The sequence below is a fragment of the Macaca nemestrina genome, chromosome 9 (assembly GCF_043159975.1).
Source record: "Macaca nemestrina isolate mMacNem1 chromosome 9, mMacNem.hap1, whole genome shotgun sequence".
Taxonomy (NCBI): Eukaryota; Metazoa; Chordata; class Mammalia; order Primates; family Cercopithecidae; genus Macaca; species Macaca nemestrina.
The window spans coordinates 28,563,497-28,591,325 of record NC_092133.1 but is presented as its reverse complement, the minus strand read 5'-3'; the positions used below and the strand labels follow the sequence as shown (position 1 = coordinate 28,591,325).

Sequence of the window (27,829 nt, the reverse complement as noted above, 5' to 3'; positions counted from 1 at the left end):
GTAAGTGAAATCTCCACAAGTGCTATGTTATCCTAAGCTTGAGCTTGAGAATTGCAGGGTGGTGAGAGCTTGTTCGTTCCTAATTGTTTTCCTTTAAGTTGTCTTTATGTCTTTATAAAACTGTTTCTCTCTCAAATTGCATACTCCCCACTTTATCAGCCGCTCCATCCACCCTGGCCTCCTGACCTTCAGATCATCACTGGACTCCATGCTGGGTGCACAGGCAGCCCTCGGGAAGTACTTGCTTTAGGAGACACAGGCCAACTGGTGGGCCAGCAGGATGATTTGTGCCTCATGTAGATGTTCCTCTCTTTTATCCCCACTTTTAAAGCCCCAATCCTTTGTGGAACTGTTCATTGGAGCTATGCTAGCCTGTAACTCACACAAATGCTGTAAACAAATGGGCCATGTGGTAGGCTGTGTAACAGTTCCTAGAGTGCTTACACACAGTAGGTATTCAGTAAGTATTTGCCAAGGGACTGTTTGTCTTATTCCTAGTAGAGCAATTGTTCAGCTGTCTTTAGGTAAATTTTCATGGATTTTCACTACTTTAACACAATCATAAAATCCCAGGGACCAAATCTTCGTTTAAAATGACTACTGCCAGCATATGACATGGTGATGGCTACAGTTCACTGGGATTCTTTGGTTGAGTTGAACTTCTCTACCCGTGGGGATTGGCCTCTTGACATGCGTATGCTTTGCCCTGAAACTATTTCATGTGGCTGCTGGATTTGGTTCCAGCCATCTAGAATGTTTAAAGATACCAGATTAAATTAGACCATATAGTTTTCCTCCCTTCCTTCTTTCCTAGTAGGAATTGTGTCATATTTGTGACCCAGTGTAAACTTATGTGTTTTTATAACTTAAGCAAAAGTTACATGAAAAGTACTTAGTCTACCACATGAGATGCACTCTAGTATTTTCTATTCGAGTCTCTTCTATTTTATGAAACATTATTTGTGTTGTGATTCACTAAGTGTATTTCATGACCCACTATTAAGTCCCAACCCTATGGTTTGAAGAACACTAATCTAGTCAGTGAACCTTTTAATTTGCTGGGGAAACCAGAAGGATGAAGGGGCAATAGCTATACAGGTGTCATTAAGGTCGTGCATATTCTGAGCAACTTCCTAGGGGGTGTATCGTTAATGACTCTCTGGTTGCATGAAACTGACTTAATTAAACACACACACACACACACACAAACACACACATACACGGGGGTGGTATTAGGATCCAAGTAATAAATACATATAGTTAGACTTTAGGAAGAACCCTATGCTAGGACCTCATAGAGTGTTCTCTTTTTGTCTCTTGTCTCTGCTTCTCTCTTCTATCTGGAAGACCAGCTTAAGATATCCAAGACTAATTGCTCCAAGTCTCATGTTATGGTCTCATAAACCAATCCCAAAGTCTGGGAAAATAATTTCTTTGATGCAACTTGGTGTGTGGGTATAGCCTGATCTACTCAGCTGTTGACAAGAGGCAGGACCTCATAGTACAGACATGGGTGTCGGTGTCTGCACCTAAAAATCTGTAAATCTGGGGCTAGGGAGCAGTTGACAGAGGCAGGGGGAATATTTATAATTTGGGAGGAAAGCTTCCAAAGTGCCCACGAGAGGAAGCCGTGTTCATTTGAGCTGGATGATATCCCTGAGTTCTTGCTGCCCCAGCGTTTTCGCAGGATGATCACATTTGTCAAGCAAATCACAGATGACTGTGTTTGACAGCTCCAATACTGCTTTGAGGATAAATGGTGAAAATAGCAGCATAATAATATAGAATGAAGACTTTATTCACTTAATTGCCTAGAGATTAATTAAATGAATGAAATCTGTTTCACCATATTATGGGACTCTTTTCAACATTTATCCTAAACATATTGCTGGGGTTATTGTTCCTATTCATGTATTTATTCATCTGCTTAACAGATATTTAAGAAATGCACAGGGAGGCATGGTGCTAGGCACTGGAAGAAAATCCAGTTTAGTCAGATCTAGAGCCTGTCTTTAAGAAGAATGAAATCAAGAAGGAGATAAAAGTCAGGTGTACAAATAACTGAAGGTGGAGTGAGATAGACTATGCTTGAATCCAGGCTCCATCTCTTTCTTGCTCTGTGTCAATAATTACACAACTGGACATTTTAAAATCTCCATTTCCTCATCTGAAAAAAAGAAAAAAAGATTATATTACTGTCTCAAAGTTTGTTTAAAGATTGAGATAATATATCTAAATTAATAGTAAAATTCTTGGCACGTTAAAGGTGTTCAATAAATATTAGTTGCACTTAAGATATTTTGAGCACTATTATACTAAGTGTTACATACTGCAAAGTGTTAACATGTGCCTCTCTTTGTTCCAAATGTTTTGCATACATTTAATCAATTAGCTCTCATAAAAACAATGACAGGGGTGCCATTATTACCTCCCCATTGTGCCAATGGAAACAATTTGAGGCATAGAAAAGTTAAGCAAATTGCCTAGAATCCCCCAGTGAGTGAGTGATGGAGCCAAGACTCTAACCCCGGGTCTGGCTCTGGAATTTATGCTCTGAGCTGCATCGGTGATCTGTGGAAAGGAGCACCTGTTGCAGTCTGAGATTGTATCTTGGGCTCTAATAAATGATTCTCAGCTCTGACTTCACATTCTTATCACCCAAGAGCATCTAAGAGCTATTGATTCCTAGACTTGAGTCCTGGTTATTGATTCTCAAAGTGTGAGTCCTGACCACCATCATCATGTCATCTATGTATTTCTTAAGAATACAAATTCTTGGGCCCAGACCTCCAGAATCAGAAACTCTGAGGGTGGAACCCAGCATTGGTGTTCCAAGAAGCCCACCAGAAGATTCTGATGCTAGCTGCTGCAATGAGAATCACAATGAGAGGACTATTGCTTCAGACCAATTACTCCAGAATTTCTGGAAGAAGTAGAGCCTATGCATTGGTATTTAATATTTTTGGCAAGTTCCTCAAGTGATTCTAATATTCAGCCAGGGTCAGGAGCTTTCATAGAAGCTAAATATTGAGCTAGGCCATAAGCAGGGAATATGTAGAGTGGACTAGAATGAGTATTTCAGGTGGAATGGCAGCTTGAACAAAGACATAAGGGGGGAGAAAGTTTGTGATGTGAATTGGGGAAGTATCTTGAGATATGGCAGGGTGATGATAGTCAATAGTAATGTATTGTATATTTTTTTTAGTTGGTCTAAATGTGCCTTTATTTTTTTTTTTTAACTTTTATGTTTGGTTCAGAGGTACACGTGCAGGGTTATTTTATAGGTAAACTCATGTCATGGGGGATTTATGTACAGATTATTTCGTCACTCAGGTACTAAGCCTAGTACTCTATACTTATTTTTTCTCCTCCTCTCCTTCCTCCCACTGTCTGCCCTCTGGTAGGCCCCAGTGTTTGTTGTTCCCCTCTTTGTGTCATTTAGTTCCCACTTGTAAGTGACAACATGTGGCATTTGTTTTTCCATTCATGCATTAGTTTGCTAAGAAGAATGGCTTCTAGCTCCATCCATATTCTTGCAAAGGACGTGATCTTGTTCTTTTTTATGGCAGCATGGTGCACCATGGTGTATATGTACCATATTTTCTTTATCCAGTCTTCCATTGAGGGGCATTTAGGTTGATTCCATGTCTTTGCTGTTGTGAATAGTGCTGCAATGAACATTCACGTGTGTGTGTCTTTATGATAGAACAATTTATATTCTTCTGGGTATATGCCCCAAAATGGGATTACTGGGTCAAAAGGTAGTTCTGTTTCTAGCTCTTTGAAGAATGACCACACTACTTTCCACAACGGTTGAACTAATTTACACTCATACCAACAGTGTATAGGTATTCCCTTTTCACCTCAACCTCACCAGTATCTGCTATTTTTTGACTTTTTAATAATCATCATTCTGGCTAAGATGGTATCTCATAGTGGTTCTGATTTGCATTGCTCTAATGGTCAATGATGTTTAGCTGTTTTTCATATGCTTTTTGGCCACATATATATCTTCTTTTGAAAAGTGTCTGTTCATGTCTTTTGCCCACTTTTTAATTTTTTTTTTCTTGTAAATTTAAGTTCCTTGTAGATGCTGGACTTTTGTCAGATGCATAGTTTGCAAATATTTTCTCCCATTCTGTAGGTTGTCTGTTTATTCTATTGATAGAATTTTTTGCTGTGCAGAAGCTCTTTAGTTTAATTAGATTCCATTTGTCATTTTTTGCTTTTGTTGCAATTGCTTTTGGCATCTTCATCATGAAATCTTCCAGTTCCTATGTCCAGAATCGTATTTCCTAGGTTGTCTTCCAGGATTTTTTTCTTTTTTTGTAGTTTTGGGTTTTACATTTAAGTCATTGATCCATCTTGAGTTGATTTTTGTATATTGTATATGGAAGGGGTCCAGTTTCAATCTTCTGCATTTGGCTAGCAAGTTATCCCACCACCAAAACAGAATAGTACTCGTACAAAAATAGACATAGACCAATGAAACAGAATAGAGAGCGTGGAAATGAGGCCACACACCTACAACTATCTGATCTTCAACAAAGCTGACAAAAACAAGCAATGGGAAGAGGACTCCCTATTCAATAAATGATGTATTGTGTATTTCAAAATTATAAAGTATATTTCACATTTATTTTTTTACCACAAAAAATGACAAATAAATGAGGTAATGGGTATGTTAATTAACTTGACTTAATAATTCTACATCCTATACATACAGTATATCAAAACTTCACATTGTACCCCATGAATGTATACAACTATGATTTGTCAGTTAAAATAATATTAATAAAATTATCATTTTAAAATTTAAATGTCTAGCTAATCAGTTTATAAAGCATTCATACTTTGACCTTATGAGTATTTTACCCTCAATATTTCCCTCATACATATCCCAATATTCAGTGTTTTTAATTCCTGGGGAAGTTTTTGCCTTGGAAATAATACTCACAAAGAGAGAAAAACACACAGGATCTTGGTCCTGCCAGTCCCTTCCAAGACCAAGAGCTAAGTGCATTATGAAGAGGCCGGTACTAATGTTCCACATTGGATTCTATGGCCACTGACACAAACTCTAGCTGTGTCTTTACAAAGGGTTGGTTTCTGGTCTTTGGCATGAATGGGGATGGACAGGATTGTGATGTTTCTAAGGTTGTAGCATCCAGCTCTCTTGAGGACTATCATGGCTGGGTGAGCGGTTATGGTTCCCAAGAAGTTCCCGTCTGACCTATTTTTTATGGCAGGATTTGGAGACTGTTTGCACAAAGGGTTAAGTTGCTAAAAATAAGTTTAAAGCCACTTGACCTTTTCTGGCACTTCTGCTAGTAACACCTGTGAGTGTGTGGTTCGAGGAGCTGATTCCATTTCTTCCCTGGAATTTTGGCTGTGGCTTCCTACTTCCTTTTGTTCCCTGTGTCCTTTCTTGGTCTTTGGTCAGAACTCAAAAGGATTCCCAAATATGGAAATTTTCAGATGATTCTTGTGCTATTATTGAGCTCATTAATTGTTATCTGATTAATGACAATACCCTCAAGAAGGCGAACAATCTAAAGAGAAACATGACCTGGGACACAGGGAGGAAAGTGAGATCTCTTTTGGTCATAAGACAGTTCGTCTTTGAGATGCAGACACATGCTTATGAAGTTTTTCTAACAGAATGAAAGTGTTACAACCATTCACTCAACAAGTATTTACTGATGATCTACCATGTGCCAAGTGCTGTGGTAGGATCAACTGATACACTATCCAGTAAAACCCTGTGAGGTCAAGCATTGTGTCTAATAAGGGGGAATAAAGGTACTTGCAACTCAGTACAAAGATTTCTTCACTGGGGAGGAGACCAGATTGTTACAGGAGCCTTGTCAAGAGTTGGTTCCAAGGATTTGTGATGTACGCTTAATCTAGAGAGGGAGAAGGTGCCTAAACTGAACTTCTTAGTAGCAAGGACTTTTTATATCTAGTGCCTTGAACAACACTACCATCATTAGTTACTCAACAAATGTAGAAGTGTCAGTGGGGGAGTTGGGAGAAGAAGACAGGCAGGAAAGTATATTATTTTATCCTGTCCTTTCAATAGAAAATAATATTGTCATCGCCAAAATGTAAAGACTGCATCCTATGTGTCAGACACTGTTCTCATGGATTACTACTTAGCTCATTTTAATTCTTCTAACTCTATGAAGTAGGTATTATGAACTTCCATTTTATAGATGTGGAAACCAAAAATCATTATTTGCACATATGTGATGAAGAGTTTACACAGAGGGCTTGATCCTAGGTCCCTTCTTGAAGAAGACTGGAAAAATCTACTGGAAAACATTAGTTTTACCCTAGTCATGAATGTTAGTCTTCAGAAAATCCCTGTGGTAGAATTCATGATTGAGTAATTTTGGGCTCACTGCAGCCTCCGTCTCCCGGGTTCAAGTGATTCTCCTGCCTCAGCCTCCCAAGTAGCTGGGATTGCAAGTACACGCCACTACACCCAGCTAATTTTTATATTTTTAGTAGAGATGGGGTTTCACCATGTTGGTCAGGCTGGTCTCAAACTCCTGACATCGTGATTTGCCCGCCTCGGCCTCCCAAAGTGCTGGGATTCCAGGCATGAGCCGCCGCGCCTGGCCCATGATTAAGTACTTTTTGAGTGTTCATAGGGTTTTCATAAATTCATACCTGATCTTCACATCTTTATTTTGTCCTATAAAATTTTGTTTTATAGTCATTTAATTAAAAGTAGGAATACAGCATACTCAAATAAAGGAATTATTGATTACTTATTTACATTAGCAATAATAATATATACTTATATACTGAAACAATGTATCTTTACTATCTGATGCTTTCTAGAAACTTTCTAGGAGTCTTTTTCTTTCAGACAGTTTTAATAGGATGCTTGAAAATTCATCTGTACTCTTTTGCAGATATTAAGCACAGGGAGCTTTATGTGTCCTGTGGCTAGTTCTGCACTGAATACTGCTCCTGGCCTTCTGGTCTATCCTGGCCTAAATTTGGTCCTAGAAATGTGAAGGAACTTGGATGCTTGAGAGGGAAGAGGTGCCAGGGGCAATTATTAACCTGCTTGGCATATCTGAGCAGGCATGCCTCTGCTCCCCTCCTTAATACCTGTGGCAATGTCATGGCCCCTGTTACACATGCCTCACCTCATTCTATCATCACAGACCTCAAAAAAGTCAAGCCCAAGCCCTAAGTTTTCTTTTCTTCAACCATGTTTAATCCTTCTTAAGGTTTCTTTGCAAAAATCTTCACTCACTACTCCTCTACCATTGGCCCAACCTCCTTTTTCTATTCTCAACTTTTCCTTCTTACCAATTACCTTCAATATGAGTGACTCCAAATTCATGTAGTCTAGAACCAAAATTCTCTACAATATTGAAAATGCATACAGAATGCATTTGTATTTCCTAAAATGCTGCTTTAAAGGGACTTACATGTTGGGGAAAGGGAGACAATGAGGCATGATGTTTATGATCCTTACTCTAGGAGAGATGGATGGGCACAAATCCCATTCTTCTCACCAGCTAGGAGAGGCAGCTTACAGGAGAAGTTAAGCTTATGGCTCAAAGCCACCTTCCTGGTTTGAGTCTGAGTTTTGTTGCTTCGTGGCTACATGTCTTTGGGCAAGTTGTTTAAGCTTTTAATGACTAATTGTGCCTTTTTAAGTAGAGAAAAAATCATTCCTAACTCATAGAGTTGATGCGAGGATTAAGCAAAATCAACATTTTAAATATGGCTAACACATAGTGTACTCTTAATATCAATGAATTGTTATTATGTGATATTCTTATTTTACTGAAGAGAAAAATTAGATAAATGATACCTTCCTTAAAAGTTCATTTTGAGAATTAATGAAGATAATGCTTATAAACACCAAACACAGTGCCTGACACAGGAATGGTCTTAATACCCATTAGCATTTATCATCATCATTATATACACTTTCCCAAACTGTTCTACAAGTTTATCCCTTATGACTTCCACTTTTCCCTAAAGAAGAAAACTCTGAATGTTTGCATCATGTATTTCTTTGCTTGGTGTATTTGTGTGTACTTTCCTTGCATTGAGTTTCTAGAAGTGGAGACTTGGGACTTTAAGACGAGGGACCTGATTGCTTACACCCGATGAATGTCAGATAGTTTCCTGGTGAATTGATATGGCTCGAAATAACAATAAGTTCATGGTCTTCTCAGCAGTTTGTGCTAGGTGAGGAAGTGCAGTTCCTGAATGCCTATTTTTGCTGCCTTGTTACCAGGGGAGGCTCAGAGTGCAAGCAATTAAGCATGTCCAGCTAAGGCAGTGCTTCTTCTTCTTCTTCTTCTTTTTTTTTTTTTTTTTTTGAGACGGAGTCTCTCTCTGTCGCCCAGGCTGAAGTGCAGTGGCACCATCTTGGCTCACTGGAAGCTCCGCCTCCCAGGTTCACACCATTCTCCTGCCTCAACCTCCCAAGTAGATGGGACTACAGGCGCCCGCCACCATGCCCGGCTGATTTTTTGTATTTTTTTAGTAGAGACAGGGTTTCACCATGTTAGCCAGGATGGTCTTGATCTCCTGACCTCATGATCCGCCCGCCTCGGCTTCCCAAAGTGCTGGGATTACAGGCATGAGCCACTGCCCCCAGCCAAGGCAGTGCTTCTTAACTGGGTGTGATTCTGCCAACCATCCCCACCAGGCGATATTTAGCAGTGCCTAGAGACATTTTTGGTTGCCACCACTGCGGGAGGGTTACTGCATCTGGTAGAGGCCAGGGATGCTGCTAAATATTCTGCAATGAGTAGGACATCTTCCACAACAAAGAATTATCCAGCTCAAAATGTCAACAGTGCCAACGTTGAAAAGCCCTAGGCTAACGCCATCGGCATGGCAGAAGGTGGGCAGCGGCTTCCCTCTGTGGGCTGGAGGAGGGCCTCAGGCCACAGCTCAGATTGTGGTGAAGAATGTTCTTCTTACCCTCAGCATCTAAGTTATTTTACTATACCTCTGGCCAGCTGAACAGCTTAATTTCCTCCCCTGTGGACCTAGGGACAGAGCAATTTTGAAGTACAAATCTCTTACCCCTATCATTTCCTCCAGAGGGGAGCCTAATCCTGAGTAGTGCTGGAACTCAGGAGAAATATTGAATAAAGATAATTAGGGTCTCTGGCCTTAGGAAGTTTACTGTCTGGTGAGCTGCATATATTTATAAAAATCATTCTATTTGTAATCGATAGCTTAAGCAAATAAATACACACACACACCTTCACAAACAAAGGCACCATGTGGGCTCGTATGTATCAAGAAACTACAAACCTGAGATGGAACTAAGAAATGGATTCAGATTTAAGGACCTTTAGCTGTGTCTAGTGGTCTATCTGTCTCTTAGTGCATTTCCCTGTTTGTGTGAACCTCTGACTCTCTGGATTCTCTAGATGTATGTGTGTGTGTGGGTGGGGGGAGGGTGGTGAATGTATGTGAAACTGCACATGTGCATGAACTGTCTCTGTCTCTGTTTGTTTCTCTATCTCTGTGTGTTTCTGTTTCACTTTGTCTTTTGGCTATTGTCTTCATATTACTTCCTCTCTGTCTCTCTGTCATATTGTCATTTTTTTTCTCTCTGTATATGTACATCATTTTTATAGACCTGATATTCCTACCAGGCAAGGAGTATTTCTCCTGGTGACCAGATTCGAGAGACCATTCTTTCCTAACAGCTTCAGTAAGAGAAGTCTTGAGGGTGTCTTTTAAGTTGCGATCACCTGATCACCATAGCCAAGATGTCTCATGACCCTACTGGATCACATGACATCCCAGGGCTTCAGAGGGATGGGCTGCTGTGATTGACCAGCCTGGCCAAAAGCACATAGCTGCAGTCAGATAGACAGCTCCATAAAGGATGACAGGAAAGCATACTGAGCAGACCCAAACCACAGGTGTCCATTCTAGTGAGCCAAGACCAACTCAAGAGAACAGCTTAATAATGCAAGTGCTGGAGGATGTGTGATCCACATTCTGGATTCTCTAGAATTGTAAAGGAGAGAGATCAGTGTGAGCTGGCATGACCAGGGAAGGTTTCCAGGAGGACTTGATTCTTGCTTTCAACCTTGAAAGTTGTGTGAGATTTTAACTAGATGGAAGGAAGTGAGCCTTCCTGTTGAGTGAAGGGTTTCTTTGCTTGTTTTATTGGTTTGGTTGCCTTGTTTTAAGCTCCCAAGAAGCAGACTTTTCTTTCTTTGTTAACAGAACATAGTATTTATTGACCACAATCAGGCTTCTTCAGTATGGTGCCAGTTCTCTGAATGCTACTCTGTCAGTGACCATGGGGAGAGAATGGAAGAATAACAACTGAGAAACTTCTAATCCTGAGAGTACCAGCGTGCTATAAAGAAACAGGGAGTTCCTTGTGGATTCTAGATATTAGACCTTTATCAGATGGATAGATTACAGAATTTTTCTCCCATTTCGTAGGATGCCTCTTCACTCTGATGATAGTTTCTTTTGCTGCATAGAAGCTCTTTAGGTTAATTAGATCCCATTTGCCAATTTGGGCTTTTGTTGCAATTGCTTTTGGTGTTTTAGTCATGAAGTCTTTGTCCATGCCTATGTCCTGAATGGTATTGCCTAGATTTTCTTCTAGGTTTTTTATGGTTTTAGGTTTTATGTTGAAGTCTTTAATTCATCTTGGGTTAATTTTTGTATAAGGTGTAAGGAAGGGATTCAGTTTCTGTTTCCTGTATATGGCTAGCCTGTTTTCCCAGCACCATTTATTAAATAGGGAATCCTTTCCCCATTGCTTGTTTTTGTCAGGTTTGTTGAAGATCAGATGGTTGTAGATATGTGGTGTTATTTCTGAGGCCTCTCTTCTGTTCCATTGGTCTATATATCTGTTTTGGTACCAGTAGCATGCTGTTTGGTTACTGTAGCCTTGTAGTATAGTTTGATGTCAGGTATACCTATGTAACCAACGTGCACATTCTGTACATATATCTCAGAACTTAAAGCAAAAATTTTAAAAAAATTACTGTGGTCAAATACATTTGGGATACATTGGGTTAATAAAATGAGACATTTCCCTTCTGAAAAAAAAAAAAAGAAAAAAGCAGGGTGGCTTCAGACCAAAGAAAATATTCATATAGTCCATTGTGGTGCCCTCAGTCCTCTGTATGTCTGGCCTCAAGTGTTTTACATTGAAAATTTGGCATTATCACAGGTAGATCGGTTGTTTATTAATTCAGTAAACACTTAAGTATCACCTAATATGTACTACACACATAGGTCCCAATGGTTCAAAAATAAATAAGACAGGATCCTACTTTAAAGTTTATAACCAAATAGAGAAGATACAGAAATGAATTAGCAGTTGCATACATGATTTGATTGTGCCATGCAAAGCAGTGGTCCTCAAACATGGCTGCACATGGAAATCACCTGCGACCTTTAAAAATACTGATGCCTTGATCCCATCTGTAAAAGTTTTTATTTCATTGGTCTGGTGAAGAGACCCAGGCATCTGTATATTTCAAAGTTACCCCCAGGGCTGTCATTAGCTGTAACGTCTGAGAGCCACTGGGATAAGGATGCTTTGGGAGCAGGGAAAGGGCTCTGCAGTGATACTAGGGAAGGAAGGACTGCTGGAGGGGCAAGGCCCAGTGAGCTTGGAAAGAGGAATGAGAGTTCGCTAGGGAAGGAGAGGGGCAGGGAGATGAGTGGATAAGGACGTTGGAGCTCTTCCTGCTGGAAGTCAGGAAGTCTCTCTAATTTTGGCCTAGTCCCTGTGTGGCCTTAGGCAGACATCCATTTTTTTCTGTGCCTCAATTTCTCCTTCAGTCACATATGACTAATGATGCCTGCTCTCCTTACCTTAGGGGTTTGCTGTTAGGATCAAATGAGGTAAAGAAAAAGGAAATGATAGAATGTCAATGATCACGGGGAAAAATAACCCATTAGAGTGAAGCCTCATTCATTCAGCCTCTTTGAGAAAAGAAGTAGTTTACATAAATGAACTTTCAGATAACTAAATTTTGACCTTTCAAGAAGTAATAATTTTATTTTAACCAATGCAAATCATTTTAGTTTTTCTAAAACATACCACTTGCAGCTGAACTAATAATTTTATTTTAACCAATATAAATCATTTTAGTTTTTCTAAAACATACCACTTGCAGCCTTAATTTCTTAAACAGGGTACCCTGGATGCCATCAGCCCCCGTTTCTTTTCTTCTGTGCCTTCAGCCCCTCAACATAGATGTCAGCACTGAATTGTGCTGTGTTACAGTAATGCCCCCAGGGCTACTGAGAAGTGTAGGGATTTGTGGCATGGAAGATTGGGTTTTGAGTTCTTAGGTCTGTTTTTCACAAGTTTTCCATTTCTCTTGCTATCGAAGTATCAGTTCTTGGTTCTCACCATTTTCAATTCTACTTTCCATTTCTAACTTGCTGCTGCTTCCCTATCGAAGACTGGAAAACCAGAATACAAATCTTAGAATAGTGTATAAAATCTGAGCCATTAGACTATAAGTAAGAGCCTGCCAGAGAGAGTGGATTGTGTGATCTTTAGTAAATGAGTTTTTAACATGTGTGTTGGCTCTTTTCAGTGGGCTTTCTGGGCCTTACTCTGGCCTGGGTCTCTAATTTAGGAAACAGCTGACTGGGCTTTATGTGTGAAAGCTCGGAGGTCTATGAGGATTATTTATAGGGATTCTTAGGCCTCCATCTTCTAGGTATTGGCCAGAGACCTTTAAGGTTTTCCACTTTGGTCACCAGGAGAATTTTGTCCTTGTCAGACCAGATTTTGAATGTATATTGCCAAACTTTTGTTATTTTCAAGGCAGGAATAAAGAAGGATACCTAGGATTAAACTCAGGAAGGAAGGAGTATCTTGAAGCAAACAGCCCAAACTGAGGCAATATCGTCTTCCCCACTGGGTAGAACAGGCAGGTAAAGTGGGAGGGCAGAGGAGGAGGAAGTGGTGGAAGGAGTCAAGAAGGTTAAGACAGAGGAGATAGATGGAAGACACTGGGGAAGAGAGAACTTCTGGGAAGGTGCAACGTGGAGAAGGCCATGAGCAAGGTGTAGGCCAGCATGACTATGCACTCTGTATTCTTCTCTATTTTTTTTGAATCATTGACTCATTGACCATTCAGTACTCATGTCTCGTGACCCTTATAGGTGACAGTTTCTAGGAGCAGCCACACTGTGAGGACTGCCAGTGGCCACATTCTGCTGGTTCCCAGACTGCAGGATGGTCGTCTTTGAGAAAGTGGATTTCTGAGTAGCATTTGACCCTGAGTGCCTCCCACTTCTCTGTCTAGTATCGGTGTTGTCACTGAGCTTCTGTCTCTCTCTTCCTTTCCTAGGTCGGTGGCCGGATTGGATAAGGAGGCGGACCTGGTGCACATGGAGGTGCGGACCACGGACGGATGTAAGTTCTGCTACAGCCAGGCTAGGCCCAGGGAGATCTGCCTGCAGGTCTCTTTCCTCCCCCAATTTGTGTTTTAATGACTTGGAAAGATGAAAAGCCCTGAGCTCCATTACAGCCATATCCATCCTTATTTCCCAGAGTAGGGGTGAGAAGTCCTTTCCTAAGGGAGACTTTTCATTGAAACAAACTCTCAGGAATGAATTTTCTGGGGATATGAGTTAATGTGATGAAACTGAGGCTCCTGTTTGTAATTTCTTTGGCATCTTCAGAGTAATTTGAAGAGGAATGTCCATAACTCATCATGGTATTTTACATTCATAAGGCAAATTGCAGGGACTGCCTGCTTCAGAGTATGAACCCTTTATATAGGCAACCTTACCAAAAAATGTAATGGGGCAATTATTTGCAAAACTGTTTATTCATCCATTTGAGATATTTAGGGATGGCCTGCTATGTGTCAGACATGGTTCTGAGCCCTAGAGAGAGAGAGAGTGATGAGCAAGTTCTATATTGTCCCTGCAAATAAGGGACTCTTCTAGCAGTGGAATTGCAAGATTTTAAACACATGACCCACTATGTACCTTGTGCAGCTGTGTACTTCTTACACAAAATTGGACTCAGAAAGCATCATTTTGTACCAATTTAAGCATTTTATTCTTTTCAGAGTTGTTTATACTTAAAGGGTTCTTCTCCATCCAGGAAAAATAAAATCAGCTTAAATAAAAATGTATAAAAATATAATTAGCATATCTTAGATTGAGAACAGAGCCAAATAATCTAATAGTGGTGATGCAGAAGTGCAGCAGAACAAGCACCTGCCTGTGAGTTGGGGTCCAGGGCTCTGTTACCCTCTAGCCTTGAGACCAGGAAAAACTCCTTAACCTCTCCGGGCTGTAACTTCCTCTATGACCCGAGAATACTCATCCTTGCCTGGAGCACCTCCCAGGATTATAGGTTAATCAAATAGAAGGTGAATATTAGAGAAACTCAAAAATGTTGTATAAATGGAAGGTGATTCTGTTTTGACCTGAGTCTGTTAAGTAAAACTGCATGTGCTTTCTGCAGGGGAAATCTACTGTTGGAGGCCAACCATAGATGCATGCCATAAACATGCATTTGGGGGAATATGTTTTATTTGATTTAGTTTTGTTTTTAAAAGAGTTAGAAGGTAATCAGAATTTGTTACTATATTTCTGCCACTCTGTACCACTCCCTCCCTCCTGCCCTCCCTCCCTCTTTCCCTCCCTCCTTCCTTCCCTCCTTCCTTTCCTTCGCCCCCTTCCTTCTCTTCCCTTCCCCCGCTTCCTTCCCTTCCCTTCCCTTCCCTTCCTCCTTCCTTCCTCCCTCCCTCCCTCCTTCCCTTCCTCCCTCTTTCCTTCCATCCCTACTTCCTTCCCTTCCTTTTCATCTTTCCTTCCTTTTCATCTCATTTGATCCTTGAATAGATGTAAATCTGTGAGACATCCAGGGATGACCTACACTCTTTTAAATATATTTTTTAACTGAATAGCTATTGGGAATTTAAGGAGATACTGTCACACACTTAAATTACTGATCATAAGGGTGGTAGAGTCTGGATTCAAAATTATATTATTCAATTCTTATGGCTGAGAAAGAAACTGGGAGAAGAATGAAATGTAGGGGTTTCAGGGAGCATAGAAGGACAGGAGGAGGACAGCAAATATCCAGTCTCAGAAAATGACCCACAGGCCAGTTTTCAGGACAACTCTCGCATGGGCTTTGCTTCCTAAGTCAACCTGTTTAGACCTATATTTGTGATCTATCATGGTCATTGTGTTTCAGAGTTGGAGGATGGTCTGAGTTCTGACCTGGTGTAGGAATCCCTTCTCCCAAACCTCTAACAGTACATTCTCAGGCTCCGTGAGCTCAGGCTTAAGACACATTATTTTAGACACATTATTTTCTGATGCTGGACAGCTCCTTTAAAAAAATGTAGTTTCTTACATTAAGCTAAAATTTATTTTCTGAAAGTTCAAGAATTCTGGTCCAAATTGGGATGAGGCCTATGGTGCAGGACTTCTGTGAAATTTTATGAGATTACAAATGCAGAACACATAGAACAGTTTCTGGCCTATTGCCAGAATTCAATAATTGAATAAAGGCAGGCAGAAATATAACAGGGATAAATGTCACGTGCCGTACTTAGGTTAAAGTATAGAATATATTAGTTCTGTTCCATCTTCTAGGTTTTTAATTTTATTTTATTTTTTCATTATAAATCCTCCCCTGGAATTCTAGGGTTTTTAAAATCAATTTTTAATAGTTAAAAGAATGCTTTTTCAATCTAGTAAATTGCCCCTAACTCAGCTTTATTTAGAAAGTGCACATAGCAAAACTGCCTTGATCTGGGCATGTTTTATTTGCATACCCTAACAAAATGCATAATGTCTTTCCTTTGTGGTATGCAGTGAGTGCTGCCTCACACTTGTGCATACACACACACACACACACACACACACACACATCTCTACCATTGTTTGAGCATCATCAAAAATACAAAAATGTTTTATTTACTGTTTTTCCTGACATGGTAGTTTAACTCAGATTTGCCCAGATTCACATAGCTAATTGGTAATAGGAAAACAAACAAACAAACAAAAAAACAAATTCGAACAAAAACATCCAACTAGTGGGAAGGAAACTTCTGATAAAGGACATCTACAAAAGACCTAAAATTAACATCATCTTAATGGTGAGATACTGAATGCTTTCTCCCTGAAGAGCAGTAAAATGGCAGGAATATTTACTCCTAACACTTTTATTCAATACTATGCTGAAAGTCCTAGGCAGTGAAATAAAGCAAGAAAAATGAAATACAATTCATATAGATTGCAAAGAAGAAAATAAACCTTGTTATTCCCATTGACATGATTGCCTATGTAGAAAATCCCAAGGTATCCATAAGAAAATCTCCTAGAACTAATATGTGAGTTGAGCAAGGTTGCAGGATATAACCCATTCAGTGTAGAAAGGATATTATTTTCAATCAATGGTGTTGGATCAATTGGGCAGTCATCGGGAAAAATTAACTTCAACCTATGATTCACAACTTATACAATGATTCATAACTTATACAAAATTTAACTCCAAGTAGATCATAGATCTAAATATAAAACATAGAATTATAAAACTTTTAGAAGAAAACGTAGGGGAAAATTTTTATGACCTTGGGTTGGACAGAGTTTTTTTTAAATCACACTAAGAGCAAAATTGATAAAATAAATAATTGATAAATTAAGCTTCCTCAAAATTTACAACTTTTACTATTCAAAAGATACTGTTAAAATACTGGGAGAAAATACATGCAAATCAATGTCCAACAGAGGATGTGTAGCCAGAACATATAAAGAATGCTTAAAACATAGCAATAAAAAACAGCTCATTAAAAAAAGTTTGAACAGATCATTTAGCAAAGAAAATATAAAGATTACAGATAAACACATGAAACAGTGCTGAACATTATTAGACACTAGGGAAATGCAAATTAAAACCATAATGATATATCACTGTATATCTATTGTTATCACCAAAATAAACAGAAATGACAGTATCAAGTATGGCACAGAAGTAAAGCAATAGAACTCTCATACATTGCTGGTGGGAATGCATAATAGTACAGCTACTCTGAAAAAATATTTTGGTAGTTTGTTATAAAGTTATACAATCTTATAACCCAGCAATCCCACTTCTGCTGAATATTTAGCCTAGAAAAATGAAAAATTTATATTCACATTAAAACCTGTTAGTGAATGTCTGTAGAGATTTATTAATAATCACCAAAAACTGGAAACAAATATTTTTGAATGGGTGAATGTATTAATATGCTGTGGCACTTCCACAAAATAGGATACTACTCGGTATTACTCATATTTGAAGCAACACATGAATTTTAAAGGTGCTATGTTGAGTAAAACAAGCTGTTCTCAAAAGGTTACATGCTGTATTATTCCATTTATATGATCTTATGAGAAAGACAAACCATGTAGATAGAGAATTTACTGGTGGCTCCCAGAGTGGAGAAAGTATTTGACATGAAAATCTGCATGAAATATTTTTTAGGATGATGTCATTGTTCTGTAACCTGATTGTGGTGGTGGTTACATAAGTCTATATATCTGTTCAAACTTACAGAACTCTATGCCAAAAACTCACTGTGTGTACATTGAAAAATATGTTTGTATTAAAATACTAAAATTAAAATTTTTGGTTAATGAAAGCTAGGAGGCATAGTTCCTGACTTCTAGTTCTACAGGAATTCCTGCTTCTTTTCTCATTCATTCACTTATTCATTCGCTTACTTATACTTTTACCCAATCAACATTTACTTAAAATCTATATATACTGGGCACTGAGGGGACACACAGGTGAATGTGATCTCATCCTTACCATCAAGGAGCTTCTAGACTTGTATTTGAATGATGGACAATGCAAATGATGGACAAGTATTACAATGTTGCTAGCACACTTTGACAAGGACTTTAATAGAGTTGGGAATATATTGTGTTGAATTGTAAATGAGATTGTGACTAATAACCTAAGCAAGTTAGGGGAACAATCTCAGAAATAGAGAATGTTTGATTTGGTACTAGGGCTTAGTAGGACATTATCTGAGCATTCTGGATAGGGAGAAGAACCTTGTAAGTTCCCAGAATCATGAGAGGTGGTATGTGCAAGGCTGTAAGTTATGACCTGGAAAAGAATGAATGGAGATAGGTTAGTGAAGCTGGACCTTGAAGAGGACCTACGAGCGAACAGGTAGGTAGCTTCCTGAGCCACAGTTCATGCTGCACACCAAGGTGTCTCGGCCATCCTTGCCTGTTTATAGTGATAAAGCTTCATGAAGCAATTATATTTCCCCCAGCTGCAGTCTCACATATGGATGGTACCTGTCAATCTCTGGTCACTTCACCTTCCTTTCTACCTGCCTCTTTTGTCTGCTTGTTTCACATTTAAGATACAGGAAGTGATAGATGAAAAACTAGGACTCATTTCAGCTCATTCAGACCCCAGCCTCCATCTCTGGAGCACAAGGCAGCTTTTGCTCTATTTCCCTGGTCCCCAATCCAGACTAACGTGGCTCATAACTTAGGAATGATTCTGAGAAATAGAGAAGCCAACTGGCTTGTCTAGTGGCCCCAGGCAAGTGGTGGAGGAGCAGACTGTGACTGTGGTGGTGGAGCAGACCAGACAGTAGCATCAGTGATGAGGCCAGGTCACATCCTGTTCCCTGCTTCTCAGGTACTGTACTCTGAGCAGACAGACTTATCCAGTACCCTCAGCTCTGTGTCCAGGTGTTTTCTTGCCTGATGACACTGGACTTGCCAAGCTTGCCCGCACTATCTGCCCAGGCAGGTAGGTGGGCCTGGGAAGGGTGTTGAAATGAATGACTCTCCAAGCCCTGATAAGAGGGTTACACTGCCCTGGGCTGAAGTGTGGGTACCAGCAGCTATGAGATACCACTCTTTCTGCTCGATCTCCATGGGAACCACGTTTTCAATTTGTGTTTATCTGTTTGAGGAATAAAGAGATATGGTCTTTTAGCTATTCACAGGCAGGCAGACGTGGAGAGTAGAAACCTAAATTCTAATTCCAGTTTTTCCACTGAGAGGCTATGTGATCCAGGGAAACAAGTAAACCTCTCTAGGTTCCTTTTTCCTAATTATAAAATGAAGCAGAATTAATGATTTATTTATTCATTCAGGGAACAGAAGCAAGATCTGCTCATGAAACACCAATTAAATATTGCTCTATGTAGTTCCCAGAATAAGACGAGGATACTGGCATCTGTGCAAATATTAATATAGAAATGTGTGCTTTTCTTATATTTGCTCATTGGCTCACAATTCACTCCACCGTAATAGAACACTCTTCAAGTATAGAAGACAAGTGGTCCTCAAACCAAGCATTATAATCACCTCATGAATAAACACACACACACACACACACACACACACACACACACACACACACACACACACACACCCCTACCTGGGTCCCACCACAAATCAATGAATGAAGTATCTCCTGGGAAAGGTCCCGGGCATTGGCCTTTTATAAAGCTGTCCTGCTGATTTTAGGACATGTAGGATTGAGAACCAATGCACTAGATCTGAGCTGGTTGAACTTTAACATGCATGTGCACCATCTGGAGAGCTTGTTAAAATATATACTCACCATTTCTGACAAGCTCTCAGCTGCTGCTTCTGGTGTGGGGACTGTACTTTGATTAACACTGAACTGCACTGAGCTGCAGGGTATATACAGATAAAAAGGACACAATCAGCACCAAGTAGCTCGCAGGCAAATGGGAGAGGCAGATATGTACACAGATCATTGTTGTAACACATTATGCTAAAGGCCATGGAGACACTGCTGTAAGTATCATGGACAAAGTGCTGTGGGGACCAAAAGGAAGGGTTGCGCAACTGCTGAGGAGTGGCAGAAGGCTGCATGGAAGAGGCCATAGCTAAGCCTCATCTTGTGGGATGAGTTGGATGAGTTTCTACCATCCAAAGGGATGGTAGAAATGGGGTGTGGGAAAGTTATGCTAGAGCTGTGCTGTCCAATATGGTAGTCATTTAGTCACAGTGGTTATTGAGTCCTCGAAATGTGCTGTCCGAATCAAGGTGTGCTTTAAGTGTAAAATACATACCGGGTTTCAAAGACTTATTATACTATGAATGAAAAATTGTTCCTTGATAATTTTTATATGATGACGTGATGAAATGATAATATTTTGGGCTAAATAAAACATATAAATGAACTTCACTTTTCTATTTACTTTTAAAATATGATTACTGAAAAATGTAAAAGGTCATTTGTGGCTTGTTTTTTATATATATTGGATGGTGCCGCTCTAGACTGAAGGGGCCCCAGAGAAGCAGCATAGAGCATGGACTTTTCAGTTGTATGGTGTGGCATTGACAATTCTGACTTTGAACTTCACTCCAACACTCTCGATCTAACCCAACATAAGCTGGTCTCTTTTTTTGTTTATATATCGGAATCTCTCCTCTGGCCTAGTCCTCGTCTCCCTCTATAGGAGTCAGACTTCCTGAATTAAGCTGAAAGCATTAAATTATTATTATTATTATATTTTTGCCCTGGCAAGGTTTAAGCAGGGCAAAGCCAACCAGTTTGGTTAACAACTGTGTGAATAATCCTATTTCTGCCATGAGATTCAGGATTCCAACGGCTTTTCCTCCCATTCACTTCTGGAATTCATCTTTCTCTGAATGTCCCTGCACATGCTTTCTCTCTGACACAGTTACTCAGTCACAGACCAACAGACAGAAGGACGCACACACCCTCCACGTAAGAGGAAATTGAGTGTCAATAGAGTTGGAAAACTAACTCTGTCATTTAGACCTTGGACAAATTTCTTAGCCTTCCTGTGATCCCTCATCTAGTGTTTTACCTATTTGAAAATACTAACAAGTGTAAGAAGTATTTTTATAATTTATTTTTTTCATCAGTTTACTAATGAAGATCTTATTATAGAGTAAAATTGACAACAAGGGAGATTTCAGTTCAATGAACAAAGCAGTAACAACAGAGAGTACCCAAAGATGATGTGGGCTGCTTTGTGAAGTAGTGAGCTCCTCTGCATGAAATTCCCAAGTATGGTGTCCCATGGTGCACTGTGATAAGTGAACCTGAACATGGGCAAAACATTCGAAGCATCTAGACATTCTAGAAATGTGCAGAATCAAAACCTGTAGAACATATGCCACCATCCTTTGTCTTCCTCTCATCATCAACCCTCATTAAGCAATCACTGCACTTCTTCTAAGACAAGATAAAGCCTAATACTTCTTAACAGAGATTCCAGGCATACATAAGTAATCAAATGAGCTTGGCACACAAGTGAAACTATTAGCTTTGAAGACTAAACTCTAGGCTCTAGATACATATATTATTGGCTCTTTAAAAATATTGATTAATTCAATAACTTTGGAATTGTGTGAACTCAGAGCTCTAGCAGCTCTTTAAGACTTCAGAGGCCAAAATGAAGACAAAGTGGGAGCTAAGGCAATGGGGCTGCAGACTGCTTGCCTTCTGTTCAATCATAGCAGGCACAGTAAAACTCACTTTATGGATGGAGATATAGGATTGTCTTTGATAGAAGGATTCCAGAATCAAAAAGTCAGAACATATAAGAGATTCCCACATTATATTACATTCCAAAAGGCATCAAATCATATAACAACTTGCCCAAGGTCACATAGACAGCCAGTGACAGGGAGTGACCCAGTATGTAGATTCTAGTCAAATACCTAGCCCAGTTTTTGTTCTCTGTTTAAAATACATAAAGGTTAGGATCACAGATACTGGTGTAAAATCACCTGGGTTCAAATTCTAGCTCCGTCACTTCCTAGAGCTGTGGAACTTAGGTAAGTTACTTAATCATCCTGTGCCTCAATTTCCTCTGCTATAACAGGAAAATGATAATAATTGTAACTCCCTGGGTTGTTGCAAGAATGAAATGCGTTAATGCATATAGTTCCTAGAACACCAAACAACGCAGAGTGAGCAGTCAAAAATGCTGCTATTGTCATCGTCATTGTCATCATCATCATCATCTTCATATAGTCACCCTATTCGGGGTCAGTTTATTTAGCAGGGACAGTGGAAAGAGCCCTGAATGGGATGGTAGGATTGCTGAGATATTCAGTGTCACCATGGTTTCTAAATATCTGCAACTGCCAGATTGCCTCCTGTGCCATCAAGAAGACAGATAATGCTGGGTTTCTCCTATGGGAGATGAGAAGTGTCACCAAAGCTCAAAATCCATGAACTCAGTAGAAGGAATGGAAGCTCCCTTTTATTGTTTGTTGCCTTTGTTTGTTTTTAGAACCTATTATGCTTCAAGCTCTGTATTAGGTATTTGCAGCAATATTACTTCCTTCCTTGTCTTTACAGATAGGTTAGTTGCACTCCCCAGTCAAGAAAAAGGATGCTGATGGAAGCTAAATAACTTTTTAGAGTTACCTTGAATCTGCTTGTTTTCACTTATTTTCATTTGAGAGTTAATGTTACATAAAATAAACAGCTCGTGGGTATTTCTCTAAGAGAAGGCCTGAAGAGCTGAATTTGCTTTTTGTTCACAATTTTAATTCACTTTTTCAATTTCTGACAATAGGTACATTATTACCCAAAGGCATGGAAGTTGAGTAAATCACAGAAAGTTTTTTCTCTGAGATGACAGGAAGCTTGATGTCTAGGAAGTTTGAATGCTTAGTAATTCTCAAAGGCAAAACATAATCACAAGTCACCATGTAATTAAACATAACAAAATGTATAGGCTTTTAGTGACATTCAGTTCAGTTTAACCAACATTTTACTGAAGCTTTATAAAGTCAGCCCAGAAAGAGAAAAGTGGCTACGATTTTATTTCTGCTGGTAAAGAGGTGATCCTTTTGGAAAGGTATGGCAGAACCAGAACTGGACTTTCCAGTTACATTTGTTGATGTAGATGAGGGGCTTGTCTTGATGAATAGAGAAAGGCTGAGGCTGAGTCCCAGTCCTGAGAAACTTCGAGCAGAAATACAGCTTCTTAGGAAGAAAAGAAGGCTAAGGGTGTCGGATTGTTTCCTTCTCTCCTCCCACATTCACCAGTTCTCTAAGCATCCTAAGGTATATTCATTTGTAAATGTCCCATCTCCATCACTGGCATAGGAATCTTCTGAGGGCAAGAATCTGTCTTATGTTCTCTGCTTCCTTGAACTTCAGGATGTGTCTGACACCTGCAGTTTCTCTATATACCTTGAGCCAATACAAAAGGAATGAATCAGTCAGTGTGGGGCAGCCCTTCTCACCAGTGAGATCCTTGGTCCCACGTCTGTAGAGTGAGAAGACATGGATGCTGGCTCCATTTAAATGATGTTACAACACTCCTAAAGGTCCTGCTAGCTGTAGAGCTAGTTTGAAATAGGAGTGCATATTTCCAAATAGCAGAATAATCTTCTATTCCTGGTGCAGGGAACAAAGCCTTTGACTTTTCATTTTTGTAAGTGGAGCAGTGACCACACTAGCTCTTAGGAATATATTAGGAAGACATTTTACATTTAGAAATATATTAAGCATGAAGATTAACCATTTAGGAAATCACTCTCTGGTTTTTACATAGGGATATCCAAATGAGATCTTTTGATTGTCTGTTCTTTCTAGTTTTTCATTTGAGGATGTTTCAAAGGAGAGGATAGAAAATAGAAGTTCAAGAATAAGAATTAATCAAAGTCAATTCATTAACATGCGATTATGTCACATATTTCATGAGCTTTGCTTACGTAAAAGTCCTTGTGCATTTTGAACTCCCTCATTCAAGAATTTCCTTTCACATAGCACAATTTCACATCCAGGTTAAACTCAAGGGTTGCCTCCTCTTTGAAGTTCTCCTTGATTTGTCCAGCCCGTATACTTTTGTTCTTGTCCAAACATCCATTGCACTTAAGGTAAACGATGATTTAAATTCAGAATATAACTTCACTGTAGAACCTGTGATATCATGGTCTTTCAATTCTCCACAACAAAATAGGACATTTATTATAAATTGAATCTACAAAAGATGCTGAGAGTTGGATTCCTTTCCCTTTCTCTTCATAATAAAAAATAACTAACATTTATTGATCTTTTAAAATGTATCCACAATGTGCTAAGCATTTTTCATGCAACATCTTATTTAATCCTGACGACAGTCCTCAGAGGCACACACTAAATTGTCTGTGCCTCACAGCTGAAAAGCCATGCTGCTACTTGGCCAAGGCCCGTCTGCACATAGTAAGTCCCGGATTTGATCTCAGCACTTTCTAGCTTCGGAGTCCTTGCTCTCAGAATCACTGGAGTATGCTCAAGAGATCTGGACCACTTTCATTTTATCTGGTGTCTGGTGTTATTAAAAAACAAATAAGAAGGCCACACTTATTGGAAGCCTATTTGGGGATTTTAAGTTATGTCATAAATACCTTTGTGAATTTCATCATAGAATCTCTATAACTGTGTTCAGCCTCATTTGGAGGTAATGTCTAGAGTTCTAATTTGAGACATTTTACATATGTGAGGTTTGAACCAAATGATATTCCCTGCTCACCCTTGACAGCCACAGTTCCTCCATAACCCTCAATTACTTCTCTCTGACCACTAGGCCTGCCTGACAATTTGGTTTCCCTATGACCCTACTTTGGTTCTCGCCTGGCAGAGGGCACTGTGGCACTTACCCAATCTCTATGTTTTGAAAAATAAAAGCATTGAGACTTGCAATATTTGAGTCCAGCCAAGACTGCAAGGCCACCAAATTTTAAGTGATTTTCAAAAACTCATTTCAGTGCTGTCTTCCTCTTAAATTGGACCTTTCATGCCATGCTGAGCCAAGAAGTAGGATGAGCTTGGCACAGCATTATACCTGCTATGGGCCAAGGTTTAGGTAGGTTTTGATTTTGTTTGTGGTGGCCTCGAATACACTTGCTTCTTTTTTCAAAGTGTCCAAATGAGAGAGTGAATAGTAAATAGCCAGAGGGAAATGAGCCAGTGTGTGGGGATAAGCAGGTGTCCCCCTGTGTGTACCTTTGATTACCAGTGCAAGGGGCTTTCTGAGACACTGGCTGGTAACAAGGAAGCAGGTTGCCATGTCAACACCTGTGGTTTCTTTACATGTTTTTACTGCAGCTTTTCATTGTTTTGGTGCTTTATTCTAGGAGCAAATTGCTAAGACTGGATGGTTCCAAGAATATTCCTGGTGGGCTAGCAATGTGCTCCAAAGCACAGCCTGGGCTCCCTGCCTTCCCCTCTCCTCTCAGCCAGAAGTGGAAATCCAGGCCACTCTTGGCTCTCTCTGTGAACCAAGACAAAAAGGAAGGGACATACAGGCTGTCCTTAAAGAATGTTGGACAAGCTGGTCTTGCTACAGGGTCAGGGAATGAGGGTAAGAAAGTCCGTCTCTTTCCTTGCAAGGAAGGTCATGACTAAACTGCAGAGCAGAAAGGAATATAAATCATTGGACATGCACACACATGTTCGTTGCAGTGCTATTCACAATAGCAAAGACGTGCAATCGACCTAAACGCCCATCCACCGTGGACTGGATAAATAAAATGTAGTACATATACACCATGGAATATCATGCAACCATAAAAAGGAATGAGATCATGTCCTTTGCAGCAACATAGATGGAGCTGGAGGCAATTATCCTAAGCAAACTAACACTGGAGCAGAAAAACAAATACCACATGTTCTCATTTATAAGTGGGAGCTAAACACTGAGTACATACGGACACAAAAAAGGGAGCAACAGACACCAGAGCCTACTTTTGAGGGAAGAGGTTGGGAGGAGGATGAAAATAGAAAAACTATTGGGTGCTATGCTTATTACCTGGGTGATGAAATAATCTGTACACCAAATCCCACAACATGCAATTTGCCTATGCACATGTACATCCTGGATCTAAAATAAAAGTTGGAAAGAAAAAAAAAAAAAAAAACAGTGGTTCCTGGGTTTCATTTGGAGTGTAGGTTTGTTTTGTTTGGCCTCAAGGTGTTTGGCCTATACCATCTTTTATATTTACATTAGCCCTCAACTTTATTTATTTATTTATTTATTTATTTATTTATTTATTTAGTGAGACGAAGTTTTGCTCTGTCACCAGGCTGGAGTACAGTGGTGCAATCTTGGCTCCGACTCCCTGGTTCAAGCAATTCTCCTGCCTCAGCCTCCTGAGTAGCTGGGATTACAGGTGCCTGCCACCACACCCAGCTAATTTTTTGCATTTGTAGTAGAGATGGGATTTCACCATGTTGGCCAGGATTGTCTGATCTCCTGACCTCTTGATCCACCCACCTTGGCCTCCCAATAGCTCTCAATTATAAAAATTAGGAAATTTAGCATTTAAAAAATAGAGGCATTTAGCTTTTCTTAGAAACTCAGAATGTCTTATTTTTGCATATGAATTCTGTGTGGAGGAGCAGTTCCCCCTTAAAAGAGGCGAATGTTTGCCCTTTAAGTGTGGTCTCCGCCGCTCCTCAGAGATCCCTGACACTGAGATCTTGTGCCAGCCACCACTTACCATCTACCCCCGCTAATTTTACTCTCATGCATAATTCGCATGCCTCCTTAAGCATTTGAGTTTATTAGGATAGTTGTAAAGGCCTGCCCTGTCCTACAAAGTTATTCAGGCCGTATCCCAAGGCACTCAGCATTAGTGGTGGTTTTGATGCTGGGAGGTATTAATCCCAGCTTAGGTTTTAGAGATGCCTTTGGCTGCTTGTTTCAAGTCCATCCAGTCTCCAACTCATCATCCACATGGACCCTAGATGTGAAATGAGTGCAGAAGGAGCACAGATGACAAGAAAGTGTCCCAGGCAAATGGTGCAGGTAATGGAGGGAAGAGAAGAGACTTGAAACACTTTAGAGGCAGAATTGTCAAGGATTAGGAACCAACTCGATTGTATGGGATGCAGAAGAAAGAAAAGTTCAGAGGCTGGAGCTACTGTGCAGATGATAACTGCCACTGGGGCAAATGGAATCAATGCTAGACCTAGTCAGATTATAGTTACCGAAGCAAACAGACATTGCTCAAATTTAAACATTCAAGAAGTAGTTATGTATAGCATATAATGAATTCATTTCCCATTAAAATATTTCTTTCTTAAAGTAGCATCATGTTTCTAAATTAATATGTGTAATAACTAGCTACATATATGAGTAAACCCCTTCCTAGACAGAAGGTTCTTTTAGAATGGAAAATCTCTAATTCATTGCCTTATTCCTAGTACCCAAACAATACCCAATATGTAGTGTGTGCATAAGAAATACTTGTTGAATCCATCCATCAATTACTTAAACAGAAATGATTTAAAGTACCCATAGTTTAATCTCAATTGTTATATATTTTTGCTTCTGTAAGCCTTTTGCTTTTATGTATCTGCTGCCTACCACTCCCTTCTCTGTAGCCTCTGACACCTCTGCACACATACGCACACATACAAGGAAACAATTGCATTAGATAGGCATATGTAATAATGTATGTGGTTTTAGATAATAAGATTTCTCTACTTTTGATCTTAAAGTGATTTCTACTTTCCATTTTTATCATTTATTTTTAAATTTCATTAAATGAATAATAACCTTTTTTAAAGTAAATTTTTATAGTGGATTCTTCACAGGGACTGACCTGTAGTTTTTCCTTAATTAAAGAGCAAAAAACTAAATGGATTGCTTTTCCTTGGATAACCTTCTAGTCATAATCAGAATGCCTTTTGGAGCCAAAGATTTCCCATTCAGCTACAGCTGGTACCATGCATTTTTTTGGGTTGCTTGAGGCGAGGGAGGAGGGTTCAGCTGTTGAGATCTCTAGAAGATTTTTACAAGTAATTATGTAAGTTTTGTAAATGTTATATAAG

At 39.6% G+C, this 27,829-nt stretch overlaps 1 protein-coding gene across 4 annotated transcripts in view; it reads left to right on the top strand.

Annotated features, from left to right (window-relative positions):
• Nucleotides 1-27,829, top strand: part of LOC105478298 (sortilin related VPS10 domain containing receptor 3) — a 612,041-nt gene that overhangs the window by 421,990 nt on the left and 162,222 nt on the right. For all 4 annotated transcript variants that reach the window (XM_011735416.3, XM_071069164.1, XM_011735417.3 and 1 more), the window contains one exon: nt 13,350-13,414. In XM_011735416.3, coding sequence (XP_011733718.1) covers nt 13,350-13,414 — 65 coding nt within the window. The remainder of the gene's footprint in view (nt 1-13,349; nt 13,415-27,829) is intronic.